Genomic DNA, 20,094 nt, shown 5'->3' on the forward strand with positions numbered 1-20,094 from the left:
ATGCCTTTATAATTCATTGAAACATTCTCAGAGCATCAAGGGCATATATACTTGAATTAGGCTTATGAACTCAAATTCTTTTTTCAGTGCCAGATTGGAAATTTTGTATCCATCATTCAATTTGCACTCAATCGACTTTTCTACATTAGCACAAATTGAGAATACAATTAAAATTCAAGTTTTTTGATAATTTATATGAAATTTTTTGGTAGAGATGTCTGCATTAGCATTTTGATCAATGTGGCCTTTTTTCAAATCAACCAATTTCTTGGTTTTAAAAATTTTAAAGTTTCAATTTTTTCATAATTTAACTACAAAACAATTAATTTTTTTTTAAAAGAGAGCTTTCAAGGATTTGGTCGCCAACACATTATAGGAATTGTGTTAAATTTTTAGCAAAAATATAAAGTCGGTTGAAAGATATGTTGTATGGACTAGGAGACAAAATGATGAAAAATGGAAATTTTTAAAAATACAATAATAATAATAAAGCTTGCAAGAGGTTGTGACTTGTGAAAAGTGAATGCAAAATTTGCTGAAGGTTGTGATTTGTGAAAAGTAGATGTGAAAAGTGAATGCAAATTTTGCAAAAGGTTGCGACTTGTGAAAAGTAGATGCAATCAGGAAAGTAATAGGTTGTGATTTGCGACGAATTGATTTCGAGATGATTGTGAATAGTTAAACATTGATGAAATGAAATCATGAATAGTAAAAGTTGATTATAATGTTGAAAAAGTTATTAATCTCACACCTTAAAAGAATGAAAAGTTAAAAATTAAAATTCAATTTCTAACCTATAACCTCATTGTTTTTATAACTACCTCTAATGTGTAGGCATGGACATGGAAGTGCAAGTGCCTTAGCAGACATGTGAATGCAGATGGCGTGAGGAATGCTTTGCAGAAACAGTGAAATGTCTTCCCATAGAATGGCGTATTTGCAGGATATCCATAAAAAATATTTGTTTGAGCAGGCTTTAGCAGCCTTTGAGCGAATTTAATTACTAAGTGTAAAGTTTAATGCCCCCTGCATGTGCCAACATCCTCCTCCTGCATGCCAATTCTTATCCCATGTGCATGCCAATGTGGGAGTGCAGAACAAGGCATGCGAACTGTTTTACAGAATGCCTAAAAGAGATGTCATCCTATTGAATTCAATGATTAAATGATATACAGAGTCTGTAGATTATTATAAAGGGATAGAAACTTTCAAGCAAATGCAATTGGCTGGTGTAAAGCCAACTTCTTCTGCCAGTATCCCCATACGTAGATAAAGTGGGAGCTTTGAAGCATAATATGAGCATTCACCAAAGCATAATGCAAATAGTATTTCTCAAGATATTGATAGAAACTCAATGGCTGTTGATTAAGGTGTGATATTTTCTTTAATGTCCGATTTTGGATCAACAACCATCAGTCTTAAATCTCACACACTCAGTAACATATTAAGGCTAAAGAATGTTAGCAGTTAATTCTGAGTGTTCAACATTTTTAAGTCTAGAAATCAAAACTTAGTGTGTGTGATTTAAGCGGTTGGGAACCAACAAGAACCAACATGAGATTTGAAACGAAAATGAGATATTGAAAATAATTTTTATGTAAAAGTGTCTATAAATGAAATACTGATATGATTAGACAAAGCAATGGATTGGAACCAATCTAGATATTATGAAGGATTCACAAACTCCACTTCTCAATAATGGCAACGGAGAAGATTTGCAAATTTGAAGTTTTGTAAGGAAAAATATCATTCTTGCGCTTCTTCAAGATCCTGAATCTATTTTGCATCACTAGAAGTAATTATCGAGGTAGTTACAAGTGGTTACGGAGAGGAGGCATATATTTACAAGCTATTCCGTGATGTAGGGAGACTTTCACAGAGGAGAAAACTTTGCATAAACTTCTAGAGAAAATTTATCGACTCTTGGCTTGACGCTATGTACAGATGGGTTTGAGGAATTGTATAGCTTTAAATTGATAATGAAGTTTGCATTTTGGTTCATATGATCTAAATGTATTCCTCAGTTATTATTGCTAATTTCTCATATTTCAAACTCATAATCTCTTTATGTATGTGTGCAAATTATTAATAATTTATGCACTTGATGTGATGAAACACAATCATTTTTTGATGTCTCGATTTGAATGTGTTGAAGTAACTTATCTCCTTGTATGTTGAGTTTTGTTATCTTTCTTTCATTGTCTTTGCATGACTAAGATATATTTGGTGATAAACTTCCCTTCCATAATTATTATATGTTATGTGATCATATTGGGTATTCAGATGTTTACCAATAGGGTTTCAGTTACTCATCTTCGTTTAGTTTTGTCTTTTCTCCTTTTTGTACTTTAAGGTTAAAGTACGCAAAACCCCCAAAACCCCCCATCATACAAAGGAGTTTCCCCTCTCAAACATAGAGGAAGATCATTATTCTATAGCAATCTATCTAATTGTTGGGATATTTGTCATTGCTCATTGGGTGAGTCATTCCAAAATTACAGTGACAAATTTGGTTATTGATGGATTTCAAATGTGAAAGGATGTCACCCCTTTTTCTTAAGGATGATCTCACTTAAAGGTTGTATTGGAGCTTCATTTGGTCATAGATCAATTTTGTTATGTGAGATTTTAATTGATGTTTGTTGTGAGTATGCACATGACAATTTGTTGATGTTTATTATTGTTAAACATTTTAATTTATTGAATTTATATTATAATAAGGAAATGATCATTTATTATTAGTTGGATTATTGTTTAGAATTTCATGATAATAATGCGATGTAAATAGCGATAATAAAAAAAATGAGTTTGATAAGGTTTGAGTAAAATACTAAAACCCAATATTATTTATTTCAGATATTTAACATGTGTCAAATTTGCATAATTATTTTGGATTGGGATATTACAAGCTTAGATAAAATAATGTATAAAAATGGTAGTAATGGGAACTGTTGTCATTTTATGACACCCTTGGTCCATCAGTGAGAACCGATCAGAGATATGTTCCATGGACTAGCGCTGCCCCAATTGATCAAGGAGAAAAGCAATGGAGTTATGAAGTGTGAAGTGTTGTCTTGTCTGGAGGAAGTTCCTTCCTTAGCCTTTTCTCTCTTCCCTAGAACTTTGGAGCCCTGAGGTTCTGAGGTTCCTTCCCTTGCTTCCTTTTCTCTCCAGTTCCTTTCGTAGCCCCTTTTTCTAGTTTCCCGGAACTTCAGAACCTCGAGGTTCCAAAGTTCATTTCCCTTGCCCTTTTCTTTTCTCGAAACTTCAGAACCTTGAGGTTTTGAAGTTCCTTGTTGCCTCTCCTTCCCTTCCCCGAAACTCTAGAACCCTGTGGTTCCAAAGTTCCCTCCTTGGCCTTTTCCTTTCTTTCTCTGGAACTTTGGAACCCTAAGATTTCAAAGTTCCTTTCCTTAGCCTTTTCCTTTCCTTATCTCTTATTCTGTTCCCCGGAACCCCGAGGTTCCAAAGTTCATTTCTTTTGCTTCCCTTCCTCTTTCTCGAAACTTCGGAACCCGGCGGTTTCGAAGTTCCCTCCTTGCCTTTTTACAGTTCCAAAGAACTTTGGAACCTTGAGGTTCCGAAGTTCCTTTCTTTCCTTCTCTCTAGTTCTTCTGAACTCCGGAACCCCAAGGTTTCGAAGTTCTTTTCTCTTAGTCTCCTTCTCCTTCCCCGGAACTCTAGAACCCAGAGGTTCCAAGGTTCCTTCCTTAGTCTTCCCCACTTTGGGAACTCGAGTTTTTGAAGTCTTCTGACTTCCTTCCGACTTGCAACACTTTTGGATGGTGTGATCAACACTCAAAGCTTTAAATGCTTCGATGACTCTTGTGACTTGTGGACCTTCTTTTGTGGAGCTACAAGGGTGCATTTAATGATTTTTGTAGGATTTCCATCAAGAGAGATACAAGACCATGCTTATTGTGGTTACTTGTGTCATGCCTGCATACTCTAACTTTGGAATATCAATCAATCCACCTTCTAGAAGTACCTTTCTTCTTAGGATTGCATTTTCAGGGTATGACCAGGTTGCTTGCATGTACACAATGTTAGGTGCATGCACTTCCTTGCATTCCCAGACTAACATTTACCTGCACACACAAGGGTCATGACCTCTCTTATGCAACCATTTTCTATATAAGGTTGTTATGCCTCATTGTAAAGGGTTATCTCCCTGCAGACTTGAGCTATTCTATGCTCTTTCACTTCTCTTAAAGATTTGTATATTTTTTGTATTTCTGCAACTGTAAGTTTGGCCATTGGCCTTTGAATGAATTGAAATTATCATTCTTTCCTTACTTCAACTTATGAAAGTTGTGTATGTGTTCTTACCTTCATTATAGGTGTACGTTGTGACTTTCTTTCAAATATATGTTGTGTTAACCTATTTTTTAGTGTGACTTGTGGGAAATCTTATCCCCTTTGACATTTATCAAATTCTAAGCTCCATACATGCATTGGGGTCATTCATACAACTGAAGTTTGTGCATCTCTTGGGTGTTTCAGTTGATTATTTGTGTCATTTTGGGTGGGGAGAGAAACATCTCTTATCTTGGTGCATCACCTCCTTTCATTTTAAGCATTTATCTCTTCCATTTTCCTCTGCAAGCTGTTAGGATAAGCTTAGGAGTAAGATTTGAAGTGTTGAGTTGGTTCAACACTTGCACATGGATTGAGAAGGAAGCTGACCTTCTCCGGAGATTCAACCCCCTTGCACAAGCTCCAACACTTCGGGGTTTTTTCCATGTTTCACGAGGTTGTTGAGTTGATAACTCAGCAATGGTGCAAGCTTTTTGTGATAACATGAACCCTTGCCTCAATCTTCTAGAGAGTATAAATAAATTAGTTGTGTTTACTAAGGCAACGATGTAGAGGCAATTAATATATTCCCCTGTCCATCCCATGACATTCTCATCTAATCCTAATTTATGCAAGTTAGTACTATAGACTACTTTATGGTTTAGCTAGTCAAAAGAATTATTCGTATCTAATTTGTTGGCCATGATTTTTCTATTATCTTATTTGTTAGAGCTAATGACTTCTTAGGTGAGGACAATTCCTTTAGAGGTGTTTGTGCAAAATAAAACATATTTTCTCTTTTGAAACAAGAGAAGGTATGATCTTTTCAAACATTTTAGTGATAAATTTTGAAATAAATTTAAAAGATTTATTGGAAAAAGAGACTAGTCTATATTCACATCTTTAACTTCTTTTGGGATAAAATCTGTGAAGGAACAATTAATCCCCCAATAGATTTTATGATGCAACCAAGAATCTCCCACCATTGCCAAAAGGAATTTTGATAACCTCTTGTATATCTTAACATAAATTTGTATTAAAATCATTTAGGCTAGGGGCTTTGTCTTGACATGTGCTAAAGCAACTTTCTTAGGCTCCTTTATTCTCACTACCTTATAGTTTATTCCCTATTTTTGTTCAAGGATCTGATAAGAGGGATATTAGCTAGGATTGTTTTTAGCTCAACATTTATGTCCAATTTTTTTTCTCAGTAGGGTTACATAAAATATTTATAAATCTACTCTTCAATATCTTTCATTGATTCAAAATGTTACTCATCAATAGACTAGGATTTGTGATGGTGTTGTTTTTCTTCTCCCCCCTTCAAATAGCTGACGCATCTTGGATTTACCACCATATTAGTCTCTTCTTTGTGAAGAAGATCAAGCAATTAGTTAGAATCTTTTGTTGTATTATAATTTTTTTCAATAGGACCCTCTTCTTGTGTTTTATTTTTAAATTCCTTTAAATGGAGCTCAAGGGTAATTTTTTCCCTCTTACTATGATATTAAAGCTATCTCCTTATGCAAATTCTTGTGTATAGGAGTTTTTCACATGTTTTGTAAAAGGGGTGTGACAAAGATTCTTGTTGGGATTGAGTTACAATATGTTGAAATCCTTCCTCCTTGAACCAAGAACAAGAATATTTGAAGGGGATAGGGCTCCAATGCGTCTTTTATTTTAAAACCAAATTGATAGGCTTGCGATCAAAGGTGATCTTTGGAATAATTTTTTACTGAGAAAGTAGAAATATATCCAAAATCCTCATTATTGAGGAAGAATATGTCTATCTTGGTAGCTTTGTATGTTGAGAATGTACTGCTATTATACTATGTATTTTCATTCCATGAGCTTCAAGTCTTTCAAGTCATGAGTTCTTATAATATCTTCCAAAATTGCTCAATCTTTGTCTCAGATTGGAAGACTCCATGCCTTTTAATTTTGAGTTAGCACAAGATTGAGCTCCGCTTAAAATATCTAATTTGTGGGAATGTTTTGAATTATTACTCTCATTGATGGAGGCCTAACATGCAATTTTATCTAAAGGATAACTTAGGAGTACACGCTAACGATAGTGAGTAAGAAAGAGCTGTGATCTTTTCTCTTCAGGTGGTATGATCCATTTAGTGTTCAAAAGATATTATTCAAGAATGAAATTGGAGGAGAAGGTAGTGATTATTTCACTTGAATACCCATTTGAAGAGACACAATACTTTGCAAGAAGGCCATTTTTTACAACTACAAATATTTATTTTGAAATTATAATATGGTTTCTTAAATTAATAAAATATCTGGTTTTGTATCCCATAATATTAAAAAATTTATGGACTAGCTAAGAATTGAATTTAGGAACTCCCATTTGTTATTGGGGTGCTCTATTATTACTTGCTACCAACCTACTTTGTCACATGTTCTTTTATAGTTTAGGTGTGGGATTGTTTCTCCAACACCTTGCTTGAGCCACACTACAAGTACTTGAAAATCCCATCGTAAGATTAGAAGTATAAGATTTGGTTCTTCAACCCTGTGACTCCTAGAAGTCACTTGCAATAAAACACCTATCAAAGAAAGAGAATGAAGAAAATGATTTGTTATAATAGCCTTAGCTCTATTGATGTAAAAGAAGAATAACATGATGAATGATTTATCCTTGAAAAAAGATAAGAAACCCCAGATGAACCCTATTTAAGGATTAAATTGGAGCTTGACCTATGTCCTAATCCTATGACTTGAGGAAAAAAGGTACGTGACTTAAGTGTGCTAGTGTGAAAGGGATCTAATCAATTAAATAAATAATTAGGAAATTACCTTTTATTCTAACACCCCTCTTTAAGTGCAACTTGTGGAGAAGCTAAGACCTTTAATTATGAATGCATAAAATGAAAAAATGGCTCTAAACAACTCGACTTGATGATTTACCCATGTACAAATAAAAAATCTCTTACAACCAAAGAAAAAGAGAAAACCTCATGAAAAAATTCATCTCCAAAAGAGAGAAAGACACGAAAAAGTGTAGGAAGGAAGGAATCAAGATGACCCCCAAGGATCACTTCTATTACATCTAGAATATATACCCTCGAATGAGGAACTAAGAAGCCTCTAAAACAATGTACAAAAAGAGTAGGAACATGAAGAACTCCATTGAAGAAAGAAGAAACTAATAAACAACTAAAAAAATGATTACTATAGTGCTAGAACTGAAGAACCTCCTCTTAAATTAGGATGAAGATTGGGTTCAAGAAAACAAAAAAACTGTACGAGTGACTCCAATGATACTACTTATATAATTAGATGGTAACCAAGACAATGATTTGATATTCAAATATAAAAATAGTACATAAATTTGCACGAGTAATCCTGACAACACTACTTAACTAATATAAAGTATACTAAAAGTTAAAAATATACATGCTAATAGTTTCAAGATTGTTGATCAATTGAGAGTAAAATTTCACCTTGACAAAAAAAATGCAATAACGCCTATATGAAATTGTTCCATCTTTTAAAAAAGTATGGGTAACCAATTGTCACATCTACCTAGTATATAGGAACAAAAACTAGATATATAGCTCACCCCAAATAAAAACTAAGAAAGTATTGGCACCAATAGTAAGAGTAGACCAATTTGTATTTCATTGTATTTACCAATTATATAAATAAAAATAATTGATACAGACTAATAATTGGTTAATAACTACACATTTATATAATTAACATAATATATTAGTTATGCCAAAGGGGTTATAAGCTCAAATGGTTAGTCCTTATTAATTTCATTAGAAAGACCCAAATTCAAGTCTCCAAAGTGGAATCTAAGTGCATAATGCAACAATATTTTGAAGGTTAAGTCTTATGGTGGGCATGTTAGTCCTTAGTGGATGATTTGTGCGAGAAACATGTGTAACGGTGAAATTAGCATATCTATGCTACTTTGTGCCTATTTTGGAAGAATATCTTAATATATGTACACATTGACAAATGACACAATCTAGCTCCACGCCTAACACTTCTAAAGAATATATTTTTGTAGTACAAAGACAAATCTATAAACTCAAAAAAGACCTTGACACAGAACATCTTATATATAATCCATGCACAAAGAGACATCATTTACTATTCTTATAACACTCAACTTTAGTTTAGTGTACAACTCATTATTATTAATCTAAATAATTTATACATTTTTATATGCATCTTATTGAACCATAGTTTTCCTTTAAATAGATATTTTAAATATTTATATTACTCATTATTATTAATCTAAATAATTTATGCATCTTTATATGCATCCTATTGAACTGTGGTTTTCCTTTATAATAGATATTTAAAATATTTATATTAATTATTAAATTTTAGATATCATGCAGTGATTTTTTTTTATATTAATATTTCAAATTATATTTTGTGTTTTGGATAGCATATTGAAAGACTATTTAGAAATCTGCTCAAAACTTTACAACTATAATCATAGAAAGTTTAATACTTTGAATCAATATAATATATTCTTTTTATCTTAAAAATTAAAAGTCAAGACACTAGTCATTCAAAATCCTTACCTATAAGTCATTCCAACTTCTGGCCATATCCATTGAAGGAGTCTGTTCTGTCTGTTAACGAGACGACAAATAACAGGAAAAACTGTGAGAAGAAGGGAAGTGTAAGAAGAGGGGCAAGTGTTGAAGTGACGTGCTCTTTTTTGACATAATGAAATATGCCACCAATATTAGAATATACTTTACCCCACAGCCTGAATAAAAACAACTAAAGAGATTTAGAATTCTCTTTCACTAACTTTTCTGTTCTTATGGAAACAGTTGAGCATCTTGTGTAATCAAACCCTGCGCTCTGCGTATTTTCCTTAATTGGATTACAAATTAAGCAGAATTTCAAGTTGGAGGGCCTGACCAACAGTTTCATGGTAGGTATGCAACATTTCCGTGTTTCTCTCGTTTGAATTTTCTAATGGAAGCACAGGATTTGTTTCTGAATATAGAGTCATTCCCTATGTTATACATTACAATCACAATTTTTTTTATTTGTGTTGCCGATTTACACTATATCAAGTGCTGCATCTGTTTTTCCTCAATTACGGTTCGAACATGGAACCTCATCAATTTTAAGGCGGTGTGTTAAATACCGTTAGACGGAGTCATACAATTAGGGTTTCTTATATTAGCTTTATAATTGATCAGTATTTTGGTCCCTCGCATACGCCATAAGTAAAGTTTTTTGTCTTTTTGGGAATGTTTTAGTAAAAAATGGGTACCATGGAGTTTATTTTATGTTTGTGGTATAACTATGGAAGAAAATTGGTTATCTGGGGCAAGCTCTACGTTTTTTTGGTTTAGTGTTGGAGAAAAATGGGTTCCCTGTGATTATTTTATGATCTTTATGTATAGTTTTGGAGAAAAAGGCTGCTCTGTGGTTTGTTATAAGCTTTTTGGCAAATTTTGGAGAAAAATGGGTTTTCTGGGACTTTTTTATTAGTCTTTTTGGTACACCTTCGGAGAAAATGAGTTATCTGGGGTTTATGATATGCCTTTTTGGTATAGTTTTGGAGAAAAATAGGTTCTTTGGCGTTGGTATAATATTGGAGAAAATTGGTTTCTCTGGGGTTTGTTTTATGTCTTTTTGTATGATTTTGGCAAAAAATGGGTTCTCTGTTTTTTTCTTAATCATCGTTTGGAAGAAAAATGGGTTCTCCAGGGCTTGAAATTGTGACCTGTATGGTGTGATTGAACCCCTGTACTTACTAGACACTTTTTTAAGAGTTGAATGCCCCTGGTTTTAGAAAGATGTTTTAAGCTACAACAGTTTTATAAATTTCATTTTTTAATAAAAATCTTTAAGGTTTGGATGGTCTACACCGTTCATATAAAAGCTTCTAGAGAAACACTATGTGCTACAGAAAAAAGAATGATGTTTCAATCCATTATCAGGTCGAATATTGATAAAAAGATAGTAGATCAAGAGCTGATTATATTGATAACTTTACTAGAATACACGATGACTGGGAGAAACTGTATTTTAATATAATTTTTGTGTAATTGTTTTTCATTTTGAGTTAGGTATCTGATATGCACTATTTCTTTGATGACAATTTTCCTTTCAATGATTATAATACATGTAATTATCGTTTTTTCCATTTTGGGTTTACTGGCTTTTCCTTTTTTCTGCTAATCTGTTGTTTTTGGTTTTAGTTTAAACTTAAATTGGTATTTTTGAATCTTTGTTAGTTTAATTCTATTTTGTTGCGTCTGTTTGCCTTCCTCATGTTTGGCGTCAAATGTACTCTTTTACTTGCCAACATATTGTTTTTCTTTCTTATGGCCATTATGATGCTTGTAATACATGGGATCATCGGCTTTTTGTTTAGCTTTGCATTCATGTAGCCCTTGTTACCTAGTCTCTTTTAGTATATACTGTTGTGCTTTTAATTTAGCTACATTTTTTAGCTTCTTTTCACTTCACAAGTGATATCAACTGGCTATACTTACAAGCCTCATCGACATATTTTGGTTATTTGCTGACAATAATATTAATTTTTTTCAATACATTTTTTCTTTTGGGTTACCTGTATTTATATGGGAAGGAGTTCTCCTTAGCAAGATTCTATGCTGCACGGAATCTATTTTAAATTATGGTTTAAAGCAGGGGCCTGGGAAATCTTATGGAAGCACGTGTATTTAGAAGTATCTTTAATCTTTTTGAATATGAAATGCTCATTTTGTCAAGTTTGTTGAGAATTCAAAAATACTTTAATTCTATTTTCTTGAATTTTTTATTAAAAATTGGCAAATATTTGAAATACTAATATTGTTTCATAGAAATTGTCGCAAGACTTCATTTTCAAATGGTGACATTTTTATCAATTTGTTTCTCCAAAAGAGTTAAGTGGTAAATTTTATTCTTTAAAATTTCCTCTAGTTACAAAGGCTTTACTATGAATATGAAGAGATTGAATCGAAGTAAAACACTATAATATTAGTTGAATATATTGTGCAGTTGCATTTGGTCAAACATATCATCTTATTCTAAATACTTATATGTTCTTTTCTGTTTATGGTGCCAGGACATGGATCTTGGTTGGAGGTCACAAAAGCTGAAATATTCAATATTTTTGTCCATTATATGCATGTCTGTGCTATGTGCAGGAAGAGGTATTTATGTCCATGTCTCTACCCATTCCTGTTATTTTGTGTCCTAATATTTCCCTGTTTGAGGAGGTTATTCAGGTGTTTATTAAATATACCATCGTGACTTCCCAGTTTCTTTAACATTCTTGTCAAACTTAAACAATTTTTTTTAATTCTGGGGTACCAAGCTCTAATATGTGAAGTGGCCAATCTATATTTCTGATCAGTGATAGTTGTAACCGTTAAGATAATTCATTCTCGAGTAAAGGTGAGATGCTGAAATAATACTTCTCCAGTTCATACCTAAATTAAATGCTATGCATGTATTATTAAAGAAATAGTCCAAAAAACCTAGCAATATAGCCTGCGCAACAGGTAAAAGAATTTGGGAAAATATATTTTAACAATGCCTACCTGAATTTTAATGTCACCTAATGATTTGCCCAAGGTTGGAAACTAGGTTCTTGTTTGTGCTGTGTGATAATAATCCTCTCTTATTACGACCTTTCCCACAATGATGAGAACTGGATGTTTGTTTCTTTTGTGGATTTATAACATGTGCCTGTAGTAAAAGTTATTTGCGAAGAGGTTTCATGTTATTATTTCTTTTAACTGAATAAGCTTCATTTAAAAGAAAAAAATGGAATAGAATAACCTGCTTATAGTGTAACAATCGTGCATTTCCAATACTTTTGAGGATCCATTTTTTGCTTTATTTTCTCCTCATTTCCTCTTTTGCGGGGGTTGATAACTATTGACCCTTATTACTTAAACATTGAACTGAAAAGTGCAATCCAGTTGTAATATCCCCTTCCAAAATTTACCCTAGAATTTGCCCTAGAATCACAATTGCAACGGTTAGGGTTAGGGTCACATCTTTACCAGGTAAGATATTTCCTTACCACATTACGGTCCTGGGTTTAGATCCTGCAACCATAACCAAGGGAACACATACATATGTAAATACTTCCAACTATTGGGGTTAGATAATAACACATAATATTTATACAATATTTATTTTTCTATTTAAACACATTGGGTTGGAGGAAGAAGCATGATAGGTCCGCCCGAAGCCAACCCGCACGAAGCCCAAGAGTGGACACTCACCCTCTCGGCCGTAGGGGCAGGCAACATGGACATCTCTAGGGTGGCATACTTAGTGGGGTGCTTTTATCTGCTTTCCCTATCGATGCCTCATCCTCTCAAGGTCAATAGTCATCATTTTTGAGTTGGAGAGAACATCGTAGTGGGGTTTTCTTGATTGTTCTATCTAAGCCCAAGAGTGGATCTTTGCCCTCTTGGCCCTAGGGGCAGGCAACATGGACATCCCTAGGTGGCCTACGTAGATGGCAACCTCCTAAGTTCCCTCTTCCTTACACCACCTTCCTTCCATACATGATGGGGGTTTGACACAGATTTATCGCAGACATATACATTCAATAGCCAATCTTAAATATGTATCTGTAGATAGAGATAAACATTGACAAAAATGCAAAGGCAGATATATACCACAAGAACAAATATTAAGATTACTAAATGCTAGTATACAGATCCGGAATGATTATAAATCTGCTACTCTTCATGCCTGATCTGGAAGTGATCTCCTTGTTTATGGTGATAATTCCTGATGTTTGATGATAGTTATAGCATTCAAGACAGGAAAAAAAAAACATTATGGAATGTTTGATAAACCGCAAGCTCTCATAACAATCCCCCACCATTCGTCTCACATGTGCAAAACACTCTCATCTTTGGGCACCATCAGAAGCTGATCATCTATGAGGTGGGAGGGACTGTGTTCATAAATTTAGAAGAAAACTTAAAATACAATTGATGGTGCATAGATATATTTGGTATCCACAACCCATGATTGCCTTCTTATTAATTGGGGCAAGGCCCTTCAATGCAAAATGAGTAGTAGATATTAAACCTAAATTCTTCTTTACTTGTACGGTTGAGATTAGGTCCGCCCTAAGCCCATTGTGAGGGAGGTTGTTCAAGTTGCCAACCCCACACTTCACACACATTGAGAAGGGAAGTATGCTATGCTAATATTTCTGCTGCTTCATACGCTTCACAGGGGTATGATATCAATGCTCTTGATATTTGTGAAGAAGATTATGACTGTCAACCTCACTTGTTTTAGCTTCCAATACCTTTGAGCAAAGGCCAGAATTTGGGAGTTGTTTCGGTCATCCCTTTGAGTGGCTGGCGAGAGGCATGAGGGAAAGAGCCTGCCAAATGTCAATAGATTTAGCCACAACTGTCAAAGGGATTTTATGTTGAAACCAAAAACGAGATTACTCACTTTATCACAACATAGACCTCTAGCACTAACAACACTTGGGTTGCTTTTGGAGACATATTAGTATTGCTTTGAAGTTTTTTAAGTCAAGAGTGAATTGAGACCATCAACCTCACAAGCTCCGCTTTCTTATCAGCATGCCCTTTATTGGTGGAGTATTTGGGTCCATGCTATTGTTTTTTATCTACTTCTATAGAGACCAAAAGATAGGAAGGTTATTTGTGGATACTTTCTAGTAGGAAACAGTGAACTATGCAGAAATTACACTGTCAATCTTACATATAAAAATAGGTAAATAGCTATCTATTGTATCAAACCAAATATATTAAAACAAAGAAGATTATTTGTCAATACTTTTTACAAGCTAGGGATGTATTTCTAAAACAACTGAAAAGGAATGATGTTCCTGAATCAATTGAGGGATCAAGATCTTTGCAAATTGAGAGAGCTAACAAGAAAATATTATGATAAGTTTGTCAAAACTTCCTAAAAATTTATTTTAATTTGTGATTCTTATTATAAATAACTTCTATTATTATATGTTTTTAGCGTAAACTACACCTGTACAAAAACATTTGGTTACATAACATTTAGCTGAAAATCTTTCTGGTTGGCAAAGTTTCATCAAGCTCTTTGACTTTTGGATCTTTTGCATCTTTCTGAACTTATAGAACCTGCATATATTTAGCTTAAAAGGTCAAGCAATAAAATCTGTACTGGTACTTAACATTACTTATATATTATAAAAGTCGAGCTTTGGTGGAAAGAGAGATCAAAATATCCATGTTAGTGGGTTCTGCAGGGGGACCCCCCCGGGTCTTGGTCTGGTTCCCCCCGGGTCTGGGTCCAGTTCCCTGTGGGTTCAGATAGGGTCTGGTCCACAGCCTGTGGGTTCAACCCTGCAAACCCAGGAAGAATTTTGATGATTTTGAAGAGACCTGCGAAGAATTTGAATGAAATGTTAATTTTTTTGACCTTTTTTGAAGTTTTTTTTTTTGCTGAAAAGGCAAATCTGACCCCCCCAACTCTAATTTGACCTCATAAAATACCAAAAAGGTAAAATCGACTTCATTTTTGCACAATAGAATGAAAAATAAAATTTCTTTGCTCCATTGTTGAACATTGTTTTTTGCTTGCCACAAATTGAAAAGATATGGAAGTGTAGAGAAATTTTGACAAGGGAATTATACCATGTTGTGAATTCCATGTGAATTGATTTGATGTGTTTTCACTTTTCAACCTTTCCTGTCTGTTGGTTTGGATTGGTAATCTGAAATGACTGGCATGTAGCAGACATTTTTTCAAGGCTTTGTGGATTTAAAAATTAAAATGCAATGGTGAGAGTAAAGAAGTCTTTCATTTGGATGAATCATTACTGTCCATTTAGTGCTGAATCATAGTTGTCCTATTCACAAATTTATGTGATTATTTTTAATTATTTAATATTGATCCTTTTGTTTATATTGTAGCCATTTAATTCTAAGTTAACAGTTCAAGTTGGGGTATGAGGTTTATGCCAATATACCAAAAAACATTTGGGAGTTGGGTATGTTTGGACTATTTGAATGAAAAATTTAATATACATTATGACAGTCGTGTTTTGACTATTAATATGGTGGTGTATTTTGCTATGTTACACGGACACCACTATTAGCATAGTAGTGCATTTTAAACTTAACTACTGCTGCATATATGTGTATATTTTTTTTTTTTATATGTTTGTGTAATAATGAAACCCAAAACGAACCCAAAATCCCCAAAATTTTTTTGACCGAACCCATGAATCCAAACCTGAGCCCAAACCAGGACTGGCGACTTAACAAAATATGATTTGATGAGGATACTTCCATTTATGTACTGTTCTGGATCTAGAAATAAATCTGCAACTGTTTATGTCTTTGCCAAATGTCAATAAAATATTAAAATTGCATATTCAATCCAAAAGAGGATTTTTTTTGTTTTGTCAAGTTCTGAGACAAATTGAAATGATAAGAGTGATAATCGCAGAGAATCAAGGGCCAAGGAAAGTCATCCAGAGAAGTAAACTAAAGATAATGAATGGCAAATTAATTTGACTCAAAATGAGCATTGGGAACTGTTGACGTGTATTTTGTACACTATCAAACACAGAATAAAATACCCAAGGGTACCTTATCCTCTCTTGAGTAAAGCCTTTGATTGTTGAAGATATCGCCGAAAAGGATCAATCAGGATGACTCCAAGGTTCTTTGTTGTAGGATCTCTACGTGTGGATAAGCTCTCTGTGGTATGATTTGATTTGCTGGAATCACAAGGGGACTTACATTCGATGATTGAACTTCTGATTTGCTTTGAATATTTGTTGGAACACAGGATTTTACTGCCTTAGATTTAAAAAAAGGAAAAAAGACGAGGGCGAGGAAAGGATCTAATCCTAACACTAAGAATGTAAGAGCAATGAATGATCTTTGATGAAATTCTAATTAAGTCTTGTTTTGACATCCCAGGACTATCTCCACAAGGTTAGTGTGATCTTTGAAGGAAAGCTTTATGATGTTCAAATCATCACTGTAGGCATAGACACCATCAGGTTGATGCATATCAATGAAGAAGCGACAACTGAAGTTAAGCTTAAGCTGAATGGTTCCAGTTGACTACGCAAGGCAAGTCTGCAATCAACAAACTGCTAGTAGTATGGATATATGAATTTCACCATCAATCAAGCACATTTCTTCCACTCATCTAATAACACGAAATCAAATATGAGAAGTATAGAGACCATGCAAATTGTCGAATCGACCCATAAATTTCACCATTTCTTCAATGAAGTTACAAGTCTTTTACAACAACATCTTGGCAACAATCTTTGCCTTCTCTCTCTACTCTACTCTAATTGCTATTCTATCAACTAGCTAATCACCTTCTAACTACTCTCTATCTGTCTTCTATTAACTGCTTCTATATTACTTTACAAAATGAAGAGTCGGGGCTTATATAGTGCCCTTAATACAATTCGATGGCTTAGATCAATTCGAGATCAATGGCCAAGATTCAATAATGAAAACCCTAATTAGGGTTTGTTACAACCATTACATAACATTTAATGCTTGACCAATGATAAAATTGTATCTTTAGGACACATGTCTTCTCTAGAAAATTCCACCAATGGATAGCTGGGGTAGGTACATTGAAGTTTGTGCCACCTCCCATGAGTTAGGTACATTGAATCTGGACATGCTGAGGTGGACCCATCTGATTGGAGGAGTGATGACTGGGATGCCAACTCATCCGACACTTGGTTGATGTCAATTTGATGTTGCTGGAAGCTAGCTTTAATTGACTCTTTTGGAACTATCTGCCTCTTCAACGAACCCTTTGCTCTGACTTCTCATGTCCTTGATTTGCAGGATGATGATGTACCTCGCCTTGGAATGCTGGATTGGAAGAGGTCGCCCTTATCCTGATGATGCTAGATCGAAGAAGGTCGTCCTTGATCTGGCTTGACTGGAGGAGGTTGCCCTTATCCTTGCTTGATCTTCTTGGAGGAGACCGTCCTTGATCTGGCTTGATTTTCCAACTTCGGGATCTCCATTTGATGCCTACACAAAATATTAAAGTTAGTCTTTTGAGCATCAAACCTCAAAGCATGAAATTTAAGACCTTTCAAAGGTAGAACTTAAGATATTAATTTGAAAAAAAGTCATGATAAATCAAGAACTACACATTTTCAAATTAATAATGAATAGAAATTGGATTTTCAAGACTTAGATTTTACAAAATTGCAATGGGATCACAATAAATCTTGAATAAGAACTTCAAAAATGATTCTTCATACCTCCTCTTTGATTGCTTAACTACAAAACCTTGGCAAGAGATGAAAGAAAACCGGATTTTGATGGACAAGCTTAGATTATAGTCCTCCCTTGGATGAAGTACGCCTCCTTTAGCCTTAAAAAAAAAAACCTGGAAAATATCCTCCAATCTAGCAAGAAATTCGCCTCTCCAATAGCCTTCAAGATGAATTTCGCCCTCCTTAGTCTCCACACTTAGTAGAAATTCGCTCCATTCCAGCTAGATTTCGCACCTTCAATTAGCTCTCCAAATTCGCACTTGAAAGGATGATTGAATGATTTGAATTGTGAAACAAACCCCTTCAATATATAGAGCGCTCACCTTCTACTTACCCATAGGCCGACTTGGCAAAAAAAGAAGGTGAAATAATAAATAAAAACTCAAAAGGAGTAGCCTGACTTGTCAAATAAAACAAATAAGACCCCAAGCGCTCCATTTTTTAATTTTAATTTCACAAAAATTAATTTTAAATGCCTTTATAATAAAAATTCGATTTTTTTGAGGCCCAAAATTAATTTATTAAATGTCAATTTAATTAATTTTTTCAAATATTCCAAAGTTGGCAAGTTTGGCATCTCATGCGATTTGGAGGATATTAACGCCCAAATATGGTAAAAAATAATGAATGCCATTAACTTCGCTCTGGTCCCTTGGAGAGGGACAGGAGCGCTTTTCTCAATCTAGGCCTTGCATTCCTCATTTTCACGTTCAAAACTTCATCTAGGCATCCAAAATGGCATTTTTGATTGGAGTCTTAAGTTTAATTCACTTGATCTTTAGAAGGGACGTGCCTTATAACATTTTCGCCCTGGTCCCTCAGTGAGGGACAGGAGCACTTTTTCACTTTTGTCCTCAATCCTTCATCTTTTAATTGCCAATTCTTGTTGTGGAGTAAGCAATGATCTCTTTCACTTGTTCCATGCAAGGCAAAATTGATGTTCTAAAGATTTTCGCCCTGGTCCTCCAGTGAAGGACAAGAGCGCCTTTTGCATTTTAGGCTAGGATTATCAAGTTTTGAAGGCAAATCTTTGTTCACCACGCTTTAGAAGATCCTTCCCATCTTCGCACAAACTTGCCTTAGCATAATCTCGGAGGGAAATTGTTGATTTCATAAAAATCGCCCTAGTCCTTCAGTGAAGGACAGGAGCACTTTTGAGTCCTTGTGCAAATTCTTGATCACATCAACTTCAAATGATCCTCAAGGCGTAGAACATCATTCTCCACTCTCTTTGGAGTTTTGAAAACAAAAAATATTATCTCAAAATGTAAGGTAAATGGGCATTTTTGGAGATTTCGCCCTGGTCCCTTGGAGAGGGACAGGAGCACTTTTGCCAATTGTCATCAAAATTTGCAACTCTTGCATCTCAATTCCACTTCGAAGCCTTTTAAACATCCATTCAAACTTGTGCCTTGGCCTAGATTTGTCCAAAATTAGCGAGAAAGGCTAGATAACATGTTTTTCGCCCTGGTCCCTTGGAGAGGGACAGGAGCACTTTTTGCAAATTCAAGTTTGTCTGTCCTTTGCTAGCCTTCCAAATTATCTTCAATGGGTTAATCATGCCTTATTCCATTCATTTCAATCACAACACTTGCCTTGTCTTTGCAAGAAATTTACACTTTTTTGGAAAATTGCTCTGGACCCTTGGAGAGGGACAGGAGCGCTTTTTGCCTTCATGGTATATTTCCTTGTCTTTTAAACCTTCATTCGCATCTAAGGCATAAAACATCATCCGTCCTTCCCATCGAAGTCAAGTTTTGCCATAAAATCTCAAACAAAGAGGAGAAACTTGAAAAAACGCATGGTCCTTCATTGAGGGACCGGAGCACTTTTTGTCATTTGGGTTGATTTACTCCTTTGTGGACCACTTAAATTATATTCAATGGACAAAACATGCTTCCCTTGACCTCTTCAAATCGTAAAATCACTTTAATCTTGCAAAAATAGTGCAAATTTGAAATTCAAGCTCTGGTCCTTTAGTGAGGGACAGGAGCACTTTTTGTCACCATGATCAAATTGCTTCATCTTTCACCTCGAAATTCCTTTGCTAGGGAAGATTTCATCTTACTTCACGCTATGAATAAAAGTTAATGTCCCAAAAAGGTCTAAAATTGTGCATATAAAGAAAATCGCTCAGGTCCTTTAGTGAGGGACAGGAGCACTTTTGACCTTCTAGGCAAAAACTCCATCATTTCATCGTCTTTGATCAAGTCTGGATGCTTTATCATGTTCATTTTGCTGTCTACCATGCCTTTGATGTTTCAATTCGACCCAACAAGGTCAGGAATGACTCAAATAGACCTTTTCGCCCTGGACCCTTGGTGAGGGATAGGAGCGCTTCGCCTTGGTCCTCCTTAGAGGGACAGGAGCGAAATTTGCTCTGGATCCTCAGTGAAGGACAGGAGCGAAATTTGACCTTTTGAACTCTCTATCAGGATAATTTTTATGGAATATAACATTTAAGTATAAGTTTCTTATACTTTAAGTTATATTCCATATATACTTTCAAGATGTTTGAGAGTGGTTTC

The 20,094-nt window shown here is 34.6% G+C and overlaps 1 protein-coding gene across 3 annotated transcripts in view; it reads left to right on the forward strand.

The window, feature by feature from the left end:
* Nucleotides 1-8,891: 8,891 nt before the first annotated feature.
* Nucleotides 8,892-20,094, forward strand: part of LOC131042825 (lipase) — a 44,045-nt gene continuing 32,842 nt past the window's right edge. For 2 of the 3 annotated variants that reach the window (XM_057976141.2, XM_057976143.2), the window contains exons 1-2: nt 8,892-9,214; nt 11,369-11,456. In XM_057976141.2, coding sequence (XP_057832124.2) covers nt 9,212-9,214; nt 11,369-11,456 — 91 coding nt within the window. In that variant the 5' untranslated portion in view covers nt 8,892-9,211. Of the gene's footprint in view, nt 9,219-11,368; nt 11,457-20,094 lie in introns of all 3 variants that reach the window. The other variant, XM_057976142.2, reaches the window with a different exon arrangement.

This window comes from Cryptomeria japonica, chromosome 9 (genome assembly GCF_030272615.1).
Source record: "Cryptomeria japonica chromosome 9, Sugi_1.0, whole genome shotgun sequence".
Lineage (NCBI taxonomy): Eukaryota > Viridiplantae > Streptophyta > Pinopsida > Cupressales > Cupressaceae > Cryptomeria > Cryptomeria japonica.